Source organism: Limanda limanda, chromosome 6 (assembly GCF_963576545.1).
Source record: "Limanda limanda chromosome 6, fLimLim1.1, whole genome shotgun sequence".
NCBI lineage: Eukaryota > Metazoa > Chordata > Actinopteri > Pleuronectiformes > Pleuronectidae > Limanda > Limanda limanda.
Window position 1 is genome coordinate 161,740 of NC_083641.1, and position 16,618 is coordinate 178,357.

The 16,618-nt window shown below is 39.9% G+C and overlaps 1 protein-coding gene across 2 annotated transcripts in view; it reads right to left on the reverse strand.

Annotated features, from left to right (window-relative positions):
• The window catches only part of nf1a (neurofibromin 1a), a 162,820-nt gene that overhangs the window by 80,039 nt on the left and 66,163 nt on the right, over nucleotides 1-16,618 (reverse strand). For both annotated transcript variants that reach the window (XM_061073898.1, XM_061073897.1), the window contains exons 21-29: nucleotides 15,268-15,407; nucleotides 11,672-11,794; nucleotides 11,402-11,485; nucleotides 11,194-11,310; nucleotides 8,683-8,864; nucleotides 8,369-8,580; nucleotides 7,832-7,993; nucleotides 7,636-7,733; nucleotides 4,445-4,580 (exon numbers count right to left, since the gene is read on the reverse strand). In XM_061073898.1, coding sequence (XP_060929881.1) covers nucleotides 4,445-4,580; nucleotides 7,636-7,733; nucleotides 7,832-7,993; nucleotides 8,369-8,580; nucleotides 8,683-8,864; nucleotides 11,194-11,310; nucleotides 11,402-11,485; nucleotides 11,672-11,794; nucleotides 15,268-15,407 — 1,254 coding nt within the window. The remainder of the gene's footprint in view (nucleotides 1-4,444; nucleotides 4,581-7,635; nucleotides 7,734-7,831; nucleotides 7,994-8,368; nucleotides 8,581-8,682; nucleotides 8,865-11,193; nucleotides 11,311-11,401; nucleotides 11,486-11,671; nucleotides 11,795-15,267; nucleotides 15,408-16,618) is intronic.

Consider the following 16,618-nt stretch of genomic DNA (forward strand, 5'->3'; position numbering starts at 1 on the left):
CATTTTGTCGTTAGTGTTTGTGATCAGTGGGCGCAGGTCAGGGGGGGAGTGAAGAGGAAGCAAACTCTGATTGTACCAATATACATTAGAGCTGATAGTTTCATATCACCCGAATAGAGCACTGCACTCACAGAATCCAGTATTACTTATCGTCTCTAAAGGTAGAGTGGGAGCCAGAGCTTTCAGCTATCAAGCTCGTCTCCTGTGGAATTATCTCCCAGTTTCAGTTTGGGAGACAGACACCATCTGTACGTTTAAGAGAAGGCTTAAAACCTTCCTTTATGATTTCATCAATATATGTTACTGACATGACTTATTCTCCGGAGTCCCTATGCCTTTTCATCCACAGATCAAGGCGCCGTGGCTGCAGCCACATTGTGGATTATGATGGTAGATCGCGAATCAGAGATTGTGATCGTAATGGCGGATCCTGTATCGTGTTGGAATCAATGTGGCAGCTGCTGATGGCGGCGGTGGATAATGATTGTGGACTATGATTACAACAAGACTGCTTGCTATACCCTACCATTACTGATAGTAAGCCATCAATTAATTTACCTTCCATTATGCTACAAACTGTTTATTCTAATCAATGCTGCATATACCCGTATCTTTCTGATGTTCTCCATTACACGTGCTATCTATTGCACTTCTGTCAGTCCAGAGGTGTATCGTTCTTTTTACCCTGTCAACATTTTTAGTTTTTCCTTACTCTTGTTGAGAGTTAGGGTCAGAGTATGTCACACCTTGTTAAAGCCCTATGACAAAAAGTGTGATTTGTGAAATTGGGCTATGCCAATAAAATTGGATTGATGATGATTGATTGATAACCAAACCTAACTCTATCCTCTCGCCCACCTCCCTTTCTGACTGCCTACAGCAAAATAAATCCTGGTTCTCCTGCAATTTCCTCCAACTCAATAGCAATAAAACCAAAGTTCTCCTTATTGGCACCAAATCCACCTTAACAAAATCAGACAGCTTTCCCTTCAGTATTGACAACTCTTTAGTTTCTCTCTCCCCCTCAGGTTAGAGTCTGGGTGTCATCCTTGACAGCACACCATCTTTCCAAACCCACATCAATAATGCTACCTGGTCTGCATACTTCCATATACACAACATTAATCGCCTCCGCCCATCCCTATCACCCAACAGCACCGCCATTTTCGTTCACACCCTTGTTTCCCCTATAGATGACTGTAATTCCCTTCTTTTTGGTCTCCCTCATAAATTTCTTAATAAACTTCAACTACTCCAGAACTCTGCAGCTCACATCATTTCCAGAACCCCCTTCATTAATCACATCATTCCTTCAGCAGCTTTATTGGCTCCCAGTCAAACACAACATTTTTAAAATCCACCTCAATGTACCACCTACCCGTTTGACAACCATTTGATTTAGAGCCTTCAGCCGCTCTTCTCCCTGGCTCTGGAACTCTCTACCACCAGACATTTGTAACATTGACTCTCAATCCATTTTAAAATCTCAGCAAAATACTACTTTTGCCTTTTACCCCTAACCTGTTGCGTGTGTGCAACGTTAATATGTGGGACATTGGTTTAACCATTATAGTTATTATTACTCTAATAATATAAGTTAATACATATATATATATATATATATATATATATAATTTACATCCCCGCAACAATTACATGAAATATCCACCCCTAATTGTGTTTTTGCTTTGTTCATTCCGGGAATGTCAATATTTCACACAGAATTACTTAAGTCTAAAGTGGTAATAGGAGTGGACATGCATGTGCACATCGGTCAGTCTCATAAAAAACAGATTAAGATTAAGATACATTTATTTGTCCCAAACACATTCATTTAACCTCTGCTTTTAACCCATCTGGTGCAGGACACACAGAGCAGTGGGCAGCCATGTACGGCGCCCGGGGAGCAGATGTTGGGGGAGTAAGGAGCCTTGCTCAGGGGCACTAGACAGGGTAGGGAGAATCCTCTTGGATTTTTGGATAGATCAATCCAGGTTCGTCTTTTTGTTGTTTCTCCGTGGAGCAGCTCAAACTATGAGGCGGTGGTACCCTAACTTGCTGTAGCGTGAGCATGTGGTAGCACTAAAGTGCGAGCAACCACGCAGGAAATAGTGCTCCAAACAGCGCTGAACAAATCAACTTAGAGATTTCTTATGTTATTATGAGAAGACTAAAATAGACAAATTGGAATATGGCGGGCCGCCAGTGTAAATAATTAAATAGAAACACTGAATGTTGCTGTCATGACAGAGATCAGCACCAGTAACATCTGTGAATGTTTTTGTTAGTCCGACATGGAGAAACGGAAAAAAAAGAATTAATAACATGATCTGGCGGGCCAGATATTATTGCTGGAGGTTCACCACTGCTGTAAGTTATCCATGGACATAGACATGTTCAACTTGGCCCCACAGACACCCTTTAGCCCAGCCTCCAAAGACTGCAAGGCACTAGTTGCGTATTTTTTCAGAGTTTATTAATACTAAACATATTGCGTGTCAAGAACACAATACTTATTTGGGCCCTTAACCATACACATGCAAAGTGTTAAGGTAATAAAATAATAAATAATAAAGTTTCTTGGGTAAGGGCAGTGGTTCTCAAACTTGTCATGCCCCACTTTCGGTCTAGAATATGTTTCATGCCCAAACCGCTCCCCTGCCCAAACAAAATGGGCCAAGTTTAACATGTGTATTTACATAATATACACATGAACATTAGAACCACATTACTTTCAGAAATTTCTGGTGTGCAAATAAAAATGCTTTTTCAAACAACTTTTTGTGACGCTTTTTTCAAAAAATAGTGCAATAAGTTTGCTTAAATTCAACCTTATTGAAGTACTTTTGGTGACATTTATCACTGCATTCCTCCATCAGTCTGTACTTTTGCAATAATAGAGCAATAATAGAGAAAAAATTAATTCAATTCTAATCACTTTGTTACAAAGATGATAAAGCTCAACCAAAAATAACAGATGCAAGTGACTGGGGTGTAATGTTTCTAAGAGTCTTCTTAATTTGTTGGGTCTCATAGAGTTTTCAGACATAAAATACACACTGGTCGCTCCTCATGTCCAACCACATTGACTGTGAACAGAAGAGCAAGACAGGCTTCATCGTACTTTCTTTTCAACTTGGTTTTTGAACACTGTTTCTTGTTTGTCCCTGACCGGCTGCTTCACGTGAACGAGCTCTGATCTCACTGTGTCTCTCTGAGCGAGTGAGCGGGGCGGGGTGCGGAGCCCCGGGGCCTGTGTGTGCGCTGTCAGGGAGCCACTGCAGAGGGAATGAAGAGCTGCCCGCGGCTTCAGAGCCTAGGGTTGCCGACCCCTGTCTACAGCGAAAGAGCGATTTGTTTACTGCTCCACCGTTAAAGAGATGCGGACGTTAAAACATTGGTTCGGCTAAAATATTAGTTCCGCCTCATAGTTCCCCCTCCCGGTCGTGCGCCCCATCTGTTATGCCTCTGTGTGGCGCGCCACACAGTTTGAGAATCACTGGGTTAGGGTTAGGGTACAGACAGACCGAGGCAGCTGTGGCTCAGGAGGTAGAGTGAGTCGTCCACTGACAAGAGGGTCAGCGGTAGGATCCCAGTCTCCCTCATTCAACAAGCCAAAATGTCCTTTGATGGCTGTGATGGCAGTGTGTGAGAAATTGCAGCACACAGATGCACTTTATGAATGTGTCAAAATGGGTGAATGCAAAAACTGTAAAGAGCTTTAAAAGAGCTTTGAGTGTTCATCAAGACATTTTAAGATCCATATAAATACAGACCATTTTCTGTGCTCAGGCCTGGTACGTTAATGTGCAGCATGAGCACAGGTCAGCAGGGGAGTAGTAGTTTGACTGCACCCTTACCTTGAAGTAATGACTATGTACAAGTAGTGGTCCTTACACAGCTCTAGGGGCTCATTATGCTTTCCTCCTAGCCCTGTCAAATTCATGACACCAGATAACATCATAGCTAGGCAAATGTTACCAATAAGGCTAGGTAATCACGAAAAATAACTTGGAGGCAGGGTAGGCGTGTGTCTTCTTCTGCCCTAATTTTAAAGTTTGATTAGGGTGTCAGCTCAGTTATAAAAACAGGGTCACAATTAGCGCTTGTAACTTCAGCTCCCATATACAGATAATAAAATTTGTTTGTCCATCTCTTCGAACTTTGTGAAACATCACTGTTGAAAATAATCCAGCACAAATTTGAATTACACACACACATCTAAAAATGTTAATTAAATGTGTGCTCAAAGTGTTTTCATATTGGTATACAATATTTATACAGCTGCAAAGGTTAACTAAAGATTCATCATGTAAAAATTATTATGTTTTCCAAACCCACATTAAAATATATGAATGCACTTTAATGACTCATATTTGACTCTATAGGGGTGCTGATTGAAGCTTTAGTTCAGTGGAAGAACGGGTGGTATGACGAACCCTACCTGGTAGAGACAGTGGCAGACACTGCGGAGCTGTGGGGGGAACTCGCTGGATGAACCAATGATGGCCTGGAAGAACCGCTCAGTGATCTGCAGCAAGTTCCTCTGGTTCTCCTCCAGGTTCTCAACTTGTTCCAGCCTGAAAAGAAAATCGGCAGCTTCTGTTATACACACAGACACACACAAATATATATATGAGGTGTGTGTGTTTGCAATGAACCTGGAAAAAACAGAATAAATTAAATCTTGTCAAACTAATTCAAGCCATCCTTGTGGCTGTTTGAGTGTCAATTTGTGTTTTGAGCAACATGTCACAAAAAGTGTCAGATATATAGCAAAAATGTCTTTATTTAAATGCACAAACTTTTTTTTAGCCATGTTTCTGTGGTTGCCTGTATTTGTTTAGGATTGTAAAAAATGTTGAATATATTTATTGATGACTAGTCCAAATAATAGTTAAGATTGAAAAAAAGAATGTAAAAAAAACATACCACAAAACAAACTCAAAGAACCTTTATCCTAAACAATTGTTTTTTTAGCAAATATGGGATGGTTGAATAAAAGTTTTTTCTTTTCGTTTTCAAACCAAATAAACAACTAAATCTTTACACAATTAAATGTGAAATCTGAATCTGAGCCCTTCTGCAGAAGCAGTGTTGAGCCAGTTTACACTTAAAAAGAACGAGTTCCAAGTTCAGTTCATGCAGATGAAAATGAACTTGTTCACGTTCATTGTTCATTATTTAGTGTCATGTGTTCGGTTCTGAATAGATGGTGTCGGATCATGTCTGCGTGTCGCCTCGACACTTTAACTCTGAATCCTGACTGTTAGCATCTCTAAGTGACTTCATGTACTGATCAGGTCCTGGTAACTAGTGATAAGTGTTTTTTTTAGTTCAAGTGAGAGCAGAGTGGAGGAGGACACAGAAACTCCAGCTTGGTACAAACCAACTGCAGCTTCTGCTCTGATCATGACGCATCAGCCCTTATCACTGAGCAGCTGTGACCAGACAGACTCTGAGTTTTCACTGTTCTTCTTCAAAGTCACTGACCGGCTGCTTCACATGAACGAGCTCTGATCTCATTGCATGTGTCGCTCTGAGTGAGTGACTGGGGGCAGGTATGGGTACATGGAGCAGGTCATTCTGTTCGTATGAAGAGGAGAAGAAAATACACAAGCAAGTGTAGGCCTACTTTGAAATAAATTAAACACAGAACTATGTAGGGCTATTTGAGTCCTCCCCATATTTGTGGAAAATGTATGAAATAAGAAGTACCCTATGTTGAAATAAATAAAAACATATAGCTGCAGCCTAATAGCTTAAAAATATATATTTTAGTTGGCGAAATGTGAAAACAAAAAGGGTCATTCTGCGCATGAACGCGTATTCCACAAATGAATCATCCCGCGTTAACGCGTTCATTTTGACAGCCCTAATAATTACTATAACTGAGTATATTATAGACCTTCTGATCCCATACAAGGCTCTGCGTAGCTTGAAATCCTTATGCAGAATTCTTGATCAGGCTAAAAACTGGACAGAAAACTGTTGACATTTAATTTCTATTTTAACCTGTTACAACAAAGGAAAACACCAAACGCGTATAAAGAGGAGAAGAAAATACACAAGCAAGTGTAGGCCTACTTTGAAATAAATTAAACACAGAACTATGTAGGGCTATTTGAGTCCTCCCCATATTTGTGGAAAATGTATGAAATAAGAAGTACCCTATTTTAAAATAAATAAAAACATATAGCTGCAGCCTAATAGCTTAAAAATATAAATTTTAGTTGGCGAAATGTGAAAACAAAAAGGGTCATTCTGCGCATGAACGCGTTTTCCACAAATGAATCATCCCGCATTAACGCGTTCATTTTGACAGCCCTAATAATTACTATAACTGAGTATATTATAGACCTTCTGATCCCATACAAGGCTCTGCGTAGCTTGAAATCCTTATGCAGAATTCTTGATCAGGCTAAAAACTGGACAGAAAACTGTTGACATTTAATTTCTATTTTAACCTGTTACATCAAAGGAAAACACCAAACGCGTATAAAGAGGAGAAGAAAATACACAAGCAAGTGTAGGCCTACTTTGAAATAAATTAAACACAGAACTATGTAGGGCTATTTGAGTCCTCCCCATATTTGTGGAAAATGTATGAAATAAGAAGTACCCTATTTTAAAATAAATAAAAACATATAGCTGCAGCCTAATAGCTTAAAAATATAAATTTTAGTTGGCGAAATGTGAAAACAAAAAGGGTCATTCTGCGCATGAACGCGTATTCCACAAATGAATCATCCCGCATTAACGCGTTCATTTTGACAGCCCTAATAATTACTATAACTGAGTATATTATAGACCTTCTGATCCCATACAAGGCTCTGCGTAGCTTGAAATCCTTATGCAGAATTCTTGATCAGGCTAAAAACTGGACAGAAAGTTCTGGAATGATCTGTCTTAAGAAATCAGTTTGGCAGAATCAGTTCCAACTTTAAAGACCCTTCTTTAAAAAACACATTTTATTATCACTGATGTAAGCACATAAAAAAAAATTATCAGAAAGCCTTTCTTGATTTTCTTGATTGACTATTTATTCTATTTCTGTGTTTCGATTTGTTGTCTTTCTTTGTTAATTAATTTGTTACTGTGTTTTAAAAAGTGCTGTATAAGTCTAATGCTTCCAATATTCTGTTGGACTGGAAAACTCATTCTTCAGAGGGACTGTATGTGTGAATGTAAATCTCTGACTTTGGACCTCTGGACTTTCCAAGGAGCCGATGTGAAAAAAAAACACAGCAGGAGGTGCTGCAATTTTTTCCTTTATTTGTAAGAAAATAATGTATTTATTATGATGAAAAAATCAGGCATGGTAAGGTGACTGATATCTATGAGTATGTGTGATTTTGTGTAGATCTGAAAATAAATCTGAATCCAGTGTATTTAAATGTTGTTTCATGAAGGGAGAGTTTGGCCTTGGTGAAGGTATATCTCTCAAAGTTAATGCAAGTGTATTTAAAATGTTTGCATATAATTGTGCATGGTCTACATCTGGTATAACCTATCTTACTCTGACATCTTCTACAATATCCAGTTTGAATATTTATGAACTTCGCCTGGATTATTTCAATCAAAAAACTAAATGCTACCAATGAATAGTATTAGAGCAGTGGTGTAGGTTCTTACCTGGTGGGGTCCACCTCAAAGATGATGTGGTCAGGAGTGGTTATGACCCCTCTTAATAAAGGCTCCAGTAGCTTCTGCAAGTATGCTGCCCCATATACCTAGCATAATTCAGCATAAAACAGGTTTGGGCAGTGTTTGATTTTGTAAATTGGCATTTCAAGTAATTTGAAAACACAAGTTTGGCTGTGTCCTCTACCTTAAAACAGAAGGTCATTATTTTGCTAGCTAGGCTGTTTCCTCTGAAGAGAGTTTGCATGGAGTCAGCCAGCTCCACCTCTTTAGAGAACATGTTCCACAGCAGCTGGTAGAGGAGGTGACGGGAATCAAACAGTGTCACCAGGACTCTGGCAAGTTCATCCTAGGATTAAAACATCACACACACACACACACACACACACACACACACACACACACACACACACACACACACACACACACACACACACACACACACACACACACACACACACACACACACACACACACACACACACACACACACACACACACACACACACACACACACACACACACACAGTGAATTTTCGCTATGCAGCCTGAATATATACATATCACTGGAGGAAAATGTTTTATGATAAGTTAATACAACATTTAATAGCTTGTTTCTATATGTATGCAGACATATTCGAATAGGTACACTCAGCATATAGCAAACATTCACAATATCAACATACTGTTTGAAACCAATCCTAAATTAACAGCTGGTACAGACCCACTGAGATCCAGGAACCACATTAGCCAGAGCCATGGCGATGGGCAGCTCTCCCTGGTCTCCCATCATTGTCACCAGCTCCACCAGCCTCTCAAAACGGTCGGCAAGAACAGTCTCAGCCAGCGTGTCAAACTCTGTTCCCTGCTGCAGGATCTTAGTCAGTACCTCCATGAAGGTGGCTCGAGTCTGCAGGTCCTTGTGGTAGCCCAGACCTTAAGAGGAAAAGGAAACCTACATTTGCACTCCTGGGAAAACTCTTCTGGACTCTTAAGTATTAGCAAAATTTCCCCCCATTTATATTGTGGGTGACTTACCAATTGAGTGCATGAGACCACTGTCTACGTTAGCATTGAGCAGGTTGGACATGGCCAGGACGGTGCAGTGGCGAAGCGAGGCCAATCGGCGAGACATTCCTCTTTTTCGTCCCCCCACTGCCTGGCCCTCGTCCTCCACCTCACTGCAGTCATTCAGCAGGTTCATGAATAGAGTGAAGTACCTGCTCAAACAATAACAGATCATCCTTAGCAAAGGGCTTCGCCATGCACATAATTTACCATAATTTCCTTTTTACATATTTCAGCTATCCAACTCTACTTGTTATTAGGATATGTACAAACAGCAAGTTTGAGATTGTCTTTTCTCAAATCTGTTCATAGACAGTCTTGACTATGGATGTGCAGTAGTTGCACTGTTGTTCTTGTGGAGTACAGGACAGTCTGGATGCACTCCACTCACCTCATAAAATGACGTTTGTGAGTAAAGCTGAACAATACCAGAGCCAACACTGCTTTTTACAGAGTTCCTGAAGGCTGGTCACTAAGCCCAAATATGACAAAACACGGCAACAGTGTGACACCTAAAACAGTGTGACACCTACAGTGTTAATTTTAGCAGCTATTTTTGATTTATTATATTAGTTTCACATTTAGTCATTTTTATCCTTCTTAGTTTTAGTCTAGTTTTCGTAGACGAAAACTAATTACATTTTAGTCTTGTTTTAGTCACATTTAATAGCCACATTAAACTCCTTTCCTTCCCTTCTTAGGCCCAGGGACCCCCTGTGTTGTGTCTACAACTTTATAAAAGTCAAGCTTGCAGTACTTAGGTTGTCCATTGGATATCCCTCCTAGCATCGGTCTGTGGCAGGGGTCGGCAACCTTTACTATCAAAAGAGCCATTTTGCCCCCTCTTCCCCCAAATAAAATTTGTCTGGAGCCGCAAAAACTTATTTGATAACAAAGCTAATTAAGTTTTATATAAAGTTATACTATATTAAACTACAGTTTGTTGCTTTTATGAAATTATAGAACGACAATAAAGAAAACTGTTGACATTTTATTTCTATTTTAACCTGTTACAACAAAGGAAAACACCAAACGCGTATGAAGAGGAGAAGAAAATACACAAGCAAGTGTAGGTCTACTTTGAAATAAATTAAACACAGAACTATGTAGGGCTATTTGACTCCCCATATTTGTGGAAAATGTATGAAATAAGAAGTACCCTATTTTGAAATAAATAAAAACATATAGCTGCAGCCTAATAGCTTAAAAATATATATTTTAGTTGGCGAAATGTGAAAACAAAAAGTGTTCAGATCAGGTCAGACTGGAGGCAGACACAGAAACCGAAGCTCAGTAGAAACCAACTGCAGCTTCTGCTCTGATCAAGAAGCAGCAGCGCTGATCTCTGAGCAGCTTAGACCAGAGAAACTGTGTGTTTTCACTGTTTCCATTGATTAGAAGCAGCCGGTGAGTCAGTGACTGGCTGCTTCACGTGAACGAGCTCTGATCTCACTGTGTCTCTGAGCGAGTGAGTGGGGGCGGAGCCCCGGGACCGGTATTTGTGCTCTATCTGGGAGCACACACATACACTCGCCCGCTACTGGTACTTCATGACGGCCTGATACGATGTTTTTAAAAATTATTATGACTTAGTCAACCACCAACATTTTTGTCTCGTCAACGAAAGTTAAAATAGATTTAGTCATAGTTTTTATTTTCAAAGATCTGTTTTTGTTACGTCTTCGTCTCGTCTTAGTCATGGGAAAAAGGTTTCGTCAACGAAATGAACACAGGACACCTAAAACCTAGGAGCAAGAAGCCTTTAAAGGGTTTTTAACAACCCATTTTTAGATAGATGGTATTTATGTATGATAAATCATTGTTCATATCAAAATTGAGAAATTAAAGTTGTATCAATATAGTCTAAGCATGGTATTGTCATCACAATTTAATAAAACAGGCTTATCATGCAGCTTCACATACAACACTGACTTCTCAGCCAAATATAGAGGTAACTGGGCTTCTAATGAGCTTTTTGCATATGAGCATGTGCAGGACAGAACATTGCATATAGGAAAATTAACAGCAGAGCGGCTGTAGGAAAGGAAGAAACAATAAAAGAGCTTCAGTGTTTCCTCTTCTATCTTGGACCGGCCAAAGTGTCATTTGTCACTTTAGACTTTCCAAACTAGAATGGCACTCAGTAGAGTGCATACACCTGCCAAGGCCCAACAGTCCCCTATTGAAACCACATTTTAATTCACCAGATCCATATTTTTTATTTGGATCTGCAGCAAATTGCACTCAGTCCCTGAATAAATTGCAGATTCTGTGGTAATCCGACCAGTAGTTTCTGTGTAATCCAACTAACTAACAAATGTAGTTTAAAACATTACCTCCTCGACAGAGAATTATATGCTGCAGTCTTTCCTTTTCAAAATTCTAAAATCACCTAAAATAACAATGGACTCTTCATCAAGATAAATTTAGGATCACATGCTGCAGTGCCATGAAGGGGGTTAAATGCAGATTAGTTCTTACTTGAGGAAGAGCTGAGATTTGGCTTCCATCAGTTCTACTCCATCGCCCTCTTCTGGCTGTAGAGGAAGACCAGCTAACAGAGACACTACTGCCTCCATGCTGGCCTGGTCCAGGTCCCTGCACAGCAAACAGACGCACGCACACACACATTGAGGAGGCAGCTCTCAGTTTCTTACAATGTAGCTATGCACAGGAAACAGACATGAACCTTGTCAGGCACTTGATGTCATCGTCAGTAGCCTGGTTGGAGGTTCCCATCACCCAGTCTGTCAGGTACTCTACCATCTTGTTCCTGTAGTATGAGTAAAATTTACTATAAAAAAGTCACCCCTTTCTCACAATGTGAACGTGTTCAATAAATACATGCATCCCATTTAAGAAAGTACAACACTGGCACAGGTGGATGGTTTGGAAATGTGGAGGTGGCCGTGTCAAATTTCTAGACTGATGTGTGTAACCATTAGCGGTTTTGACTGACCTAAATTTCATCTCCTGGCAGAAAGATAGGTCATCTCTTCTCTCCATCATAACTTCCACCAGTTGGCACAGCTTGGTTTTGATCTGGATCGCATGTACCATATTTCCCAGGATGCGCACATACCTGTGGGCAGAGAGGGAGCAGATTGGTACACATCAGAACACTATACTCGCTTTTCTAAGAGCACTTTACAGTGAAAATTTACTTTCAAAGATTCTCCACAAGCTTTGGTCAAAAAATATACAGGGACAAAGACTATCATTTTAAGGTACTGTTAGCATTTTCTGATCAGAACTAAAGCTGCACATGTTGCTCCACAGTACTGCATACATCCGGATGTAATTTTTTATGTTTCATTCATGTGTCACTGTGTGCATGGTTCTCTTGCTACATCTTTTTGAGCTCAAGACAATATTCCACTCTGCTAAAAAAAAAATGACTACTATTAATTTCTCTTCTATTCTTCTGACCCATAGTAACTCATATGTATATCACCAGTATTGAATCATTTGTACTTCAGTATCCAACTTTAATTATTTTGAATCACTGCTGTAGAATTCATTTTGGTTATATTCTGTTACACAATGCAAGACTTGCTCTTGGAGTGACTTGATGTCCCCCACAGGTAGGATGAGGAAATCATATTTTTATCAGTGTCGTAAGTACAACCTTCAGTTGAGCATGGAAATAGAACCGACAACATCAGAAGCCAATCCTGTGATGTTGCAGGATTTAAAGGAAATTTGACTTTATTCGAATTTTGCAGTGAAATCATAGATAAAACCTAAAATGGCTCTCAGTTGAGTGCATATCTCCGCCAAGGTCAAAAGGTCCCCTTATTAAACCACATTTAAATTCACTAGATCCAGATTTGGTTCGGCACACAATCATAAATATCAGTCTTCTAAACATACCTGATCTTTTTTCAAACAATCGATAAATCAATCAATTGTTATTTGTTTAGCCCATATTCCCAAATCACAACTTGTCTAATAGGGCTTTAACAAGGTGCGATATCTTATGCTCTTAACCCTCGACAAGAGTATGGAAAAAAATAAACTTCAGAGCGAGCCACATGATAGGGATCCCTGGCCCAGCATGGACAGAAGTGCAACAGATGCTGCGTGCAACTGAGAACGTCAGCAAAATAACAGCATATCCAACATTTATTAGAAGAAACTGTTTTTAACACAACAGAAGTAAATGAATTGAGGAGTTATTGAAAACAGATGAAAATCCTACAAATTATTTAGACAGCTTCTCTCTGATAACCCTTGATCAGTTTACAAAAATAATCTCATTTTCTAAACCTACAACTTGTATCTTAGATCACATTCATACAAAATGACTTAAAGAAAGTCTGCCCCTTATTGATAGTACGTTACTGAACACAATCAATCTCTCATTATCATCAGGACATGTACCACAGCCCTTGAAACTAGCTGTAATCAAGCACCTTTCTCAAAAACTCCACCATGGACCTGGAGGTTTTAGTCAACTACAGACCGATATTTAACCTCCCCTTCCGGTGTGAAATCCTTGAAAAGGTTGTAGCCAATCGGCTGTCTGAGTTTCTCCAGGAAAGTAATGAAGACTTTTAGTCCCTAATGACCTTCTAATAGCTTCAGATCAGGGATTCGTGTCTGTCCTCGTTGTGTTGGATCTTAGTGCAGCATTCTACACTATTGACAATCAAATTCTATTACAGAGACTAGAACCGTTAATTGGTATTAAAGGAATCTATTATTCCAGATCCATTCCAATTTGTGCAAATTAATGATCAGTCATCTATGGGCACCAAAGTTAACCACTGTGTTCCACAGGGCTCTGTGCTCAGCCCAATTTTATTTTCATCAAATATGCTTCCATGAGGAAACACTCTATCAATGTCCACTGCTATGTGGATGGCACCCTGTTATAGCTATCATTAAAACCAGAACGGTGTAATCAAACTAAACTTCAAGCATGTTTCAAGGAAATAAAAACCTGGATGAATTTTCTCTTATTAAACTCAGATAAAACAGAGGTTCTAATACTTGACCCTTAACATCTTAGAAATATATTATCTAATGATATAGCTGCGCTAAATGAAAATGCCATTACTTCCAATGAAAGTCAGGAATTTAGGAGTGACCTTCGAATTTGGGAGTGATTTTTGATGCTGACTTATCATTTGATTGTCACTTCAAACTAATTTCTAGGACCGCCTTCTTTCACTTACATAACATCTCAAAAATTAGACATGTCCTGTCTCAAAAAGATGCAGACTTTTTTCCCACGCAAAGGCCCTCAATAATATGCCACCATCATACCTCAAAAGCTCATAGTACCATATCACCCCACTAGATCACTACGCTCCAAGAATTCAGGATAACTTGTTGTCCCTAAAGTCTCTAAAAGCAGAGTAGGAGAGAGCCTCTATATTATTTATAGGGATGGGCATTCGATTAAATTGTCTTAATCGATCGTCGGGAGAGTTAATGACGAATTTTCGATTAATCATTAATATTTATGTTAAAATTCACTATTTATAGACTGTTAAAATGCAGTGAAAATAGAAAAAACACAGCGTGTTTCCTCATTGAGGTCTTTATTACAAGATGAACAACTCTTGTGGCAGTTAAACGGGATCGTTCAATGGTTACACTTGAAAATCTGCGCTGCTGTACTCTTCAGCCCCGCTGAGAGAGCAGCTAGCTGCTGAGAGCTAGCTGGACTCCGCCGCCCTCGACCTCCTACTCCGGCCGTTGTCGCGTCCTCACTCCCGGAACCCCTCCACCAGTCCCGGCCCTGTCCGGGTCCGAAGAGGCTAGCGTCCGGAGCTAGCCTCCGCTAGCTGCGGCGGCTAGCTGCGGAGCTCGGCTGAATGTCCGCACACGGACCCTCAGTCTACGGGGAAGGGAACCCGGAGAGACCCCGGTCTGGGTGAAGTTCCGGGATTGATGACATGACAACAACCGGACTGAGACGTCAAGAACCGTCAAATCCATCTAGCTCCCAGCGGCCAGCCGCCGGTCCCCCAGCGGGGCTTGTCGAGAATAACTCCGGGCTGCTTCCTACAGCTGCTAACGTCATCACTGTGCTGCGTTCAGGCAACTCGGATATCCCGACCTCCTACTCATGCGCTAATGGAGACGTATAGCTTCGCAGTGTTGGCAGTGAACGCAACAGAATTTCGTCGAAGACAAAATAATGTGCTCGACGAAATTCTTTATGATCAATTAATCGATCGTCGATTAATTATGCCCATCCCTAATTATTTAAATAAAAAAGTAAAACAAAAATCAGTAAAAAACTTGGGAGTTAAAAGTCTCCCTTGAATTGCATCAGTTCAAAAAGCACAGTATTGTTCGATAAAAGTAAAAGGCGCCAGTAGTTACCATAGGGTTCAGCCAATACCACAATAACAGAATCCTTGAGCTCTAAAAGGTTTCCCTGCTATCATGACCAACAATGACTACTGAATATAAGTGCACTAAACAGACTAAATGATGACTGGAGTAGTACTAATTCCCAGGCTAATGTTGAACTGTCAGTGATGTACAACAATGAAAACTCCATTCAGACAGTTTCTGGGCCAATGGAAAGGTCCTGACCTGACCAGGTTGAGCATCATGGTCTCGATGCTGGCCTGTCCCAAGTGTTCGGAGCTGCCCTCTGTGTGGTTATCTAACAAGTTCTTCATGATGGCTATGGTCTGCTCCACAAACTGGGTGTTAGTGTCGTTGATAGGAACCTGGAAAAGAAGAAGAGCTGAGATTTTGAATAACTAACTCTAAAGTTAGAGATCATCCATTAATCAAATCCTATGGCGTCAAAATGAAATTATTATTTTTAACATAACCTCAACTAATTTATACTATTGGTTTCATCATCTGAAAATGTTGATAATTAGCATATATTCTTTGTTGTTGTTGCTTGATGTATCGGAGTTTGGATTCTTCGATAGACTTACTATCAACCCTGTTCTGTGTCTTGAATGTTTTGTTTATCGTCATTGTTATCATTTCATTTTTTTCAGGGGCAATTGTGGCTGAGTAAGTAGAACCGGTCGTCCACTAACCAGAAGGTTGGCTGTTCAAACCCAGTCTCCATTACGCATACCTTAGTGTCGTTGGGAAACATACTGAACCTTAAATTGCTTCCGTTGGCTGTGCCAGTAATGTGTGATAGAGAACGTGATGCACATAGTTTAATTGTATGAATGTGGTTGTGAATGGGTGAAGGGCAATTTTTTTTTGTACAGCACTTTGAGTGGTCATTAAGACTAGAAAAGATCTATATAAATATTTCCCATATTGACATTCTTCTTTTTCTTTCTTGTATTATAACCTCAGTTAATTTCTTGTTAGATATGTGGATATTTTCGTTAAGTTAGTACATCCATCTATCCAGTTGGAGCCAAGCCCAGTCAATATTGGGTGAGAGGAGGGGTATTAAAACCTGTTAACCACTGCACCTAAAATACTTCTAAAACTTAGCCCCAGTGTGCTAGGGGCCACATACGAGATTCAGTGCAGCTCCCAATAACAGCTGTGCTCAGAACACAATTTAAATCATGTATAAGTAGGGCTATGTCAAAAATGAAATCTTTTGACATGGCAACAATATGTTCTTATATATTTAAATGCACCATTGCAGTCAAGCAAGGTTGATCACTAGAAATTGCTCCTCTTATCTGTGGTTACTCCTCCTCCTGTGTTTGTTGCTTTGCCATCTACAGCATGTGAAGCTAAAAAAAATAACACTTAGAATTACATTTTTTCAGTATTTGAAATGTTTTCATATATATATAATTCTCATGAAATTTGGTGTACCTCTTGTACAGAAAAGCTGACAAAGCCATTATTTCGAAATGTCAATATGTCACGTTCGCAGCTACATGCTGCACACACAGGAAACTCATTCACACAGTGCTGCGTCAACTAACATTCTGTCAGCATCCCT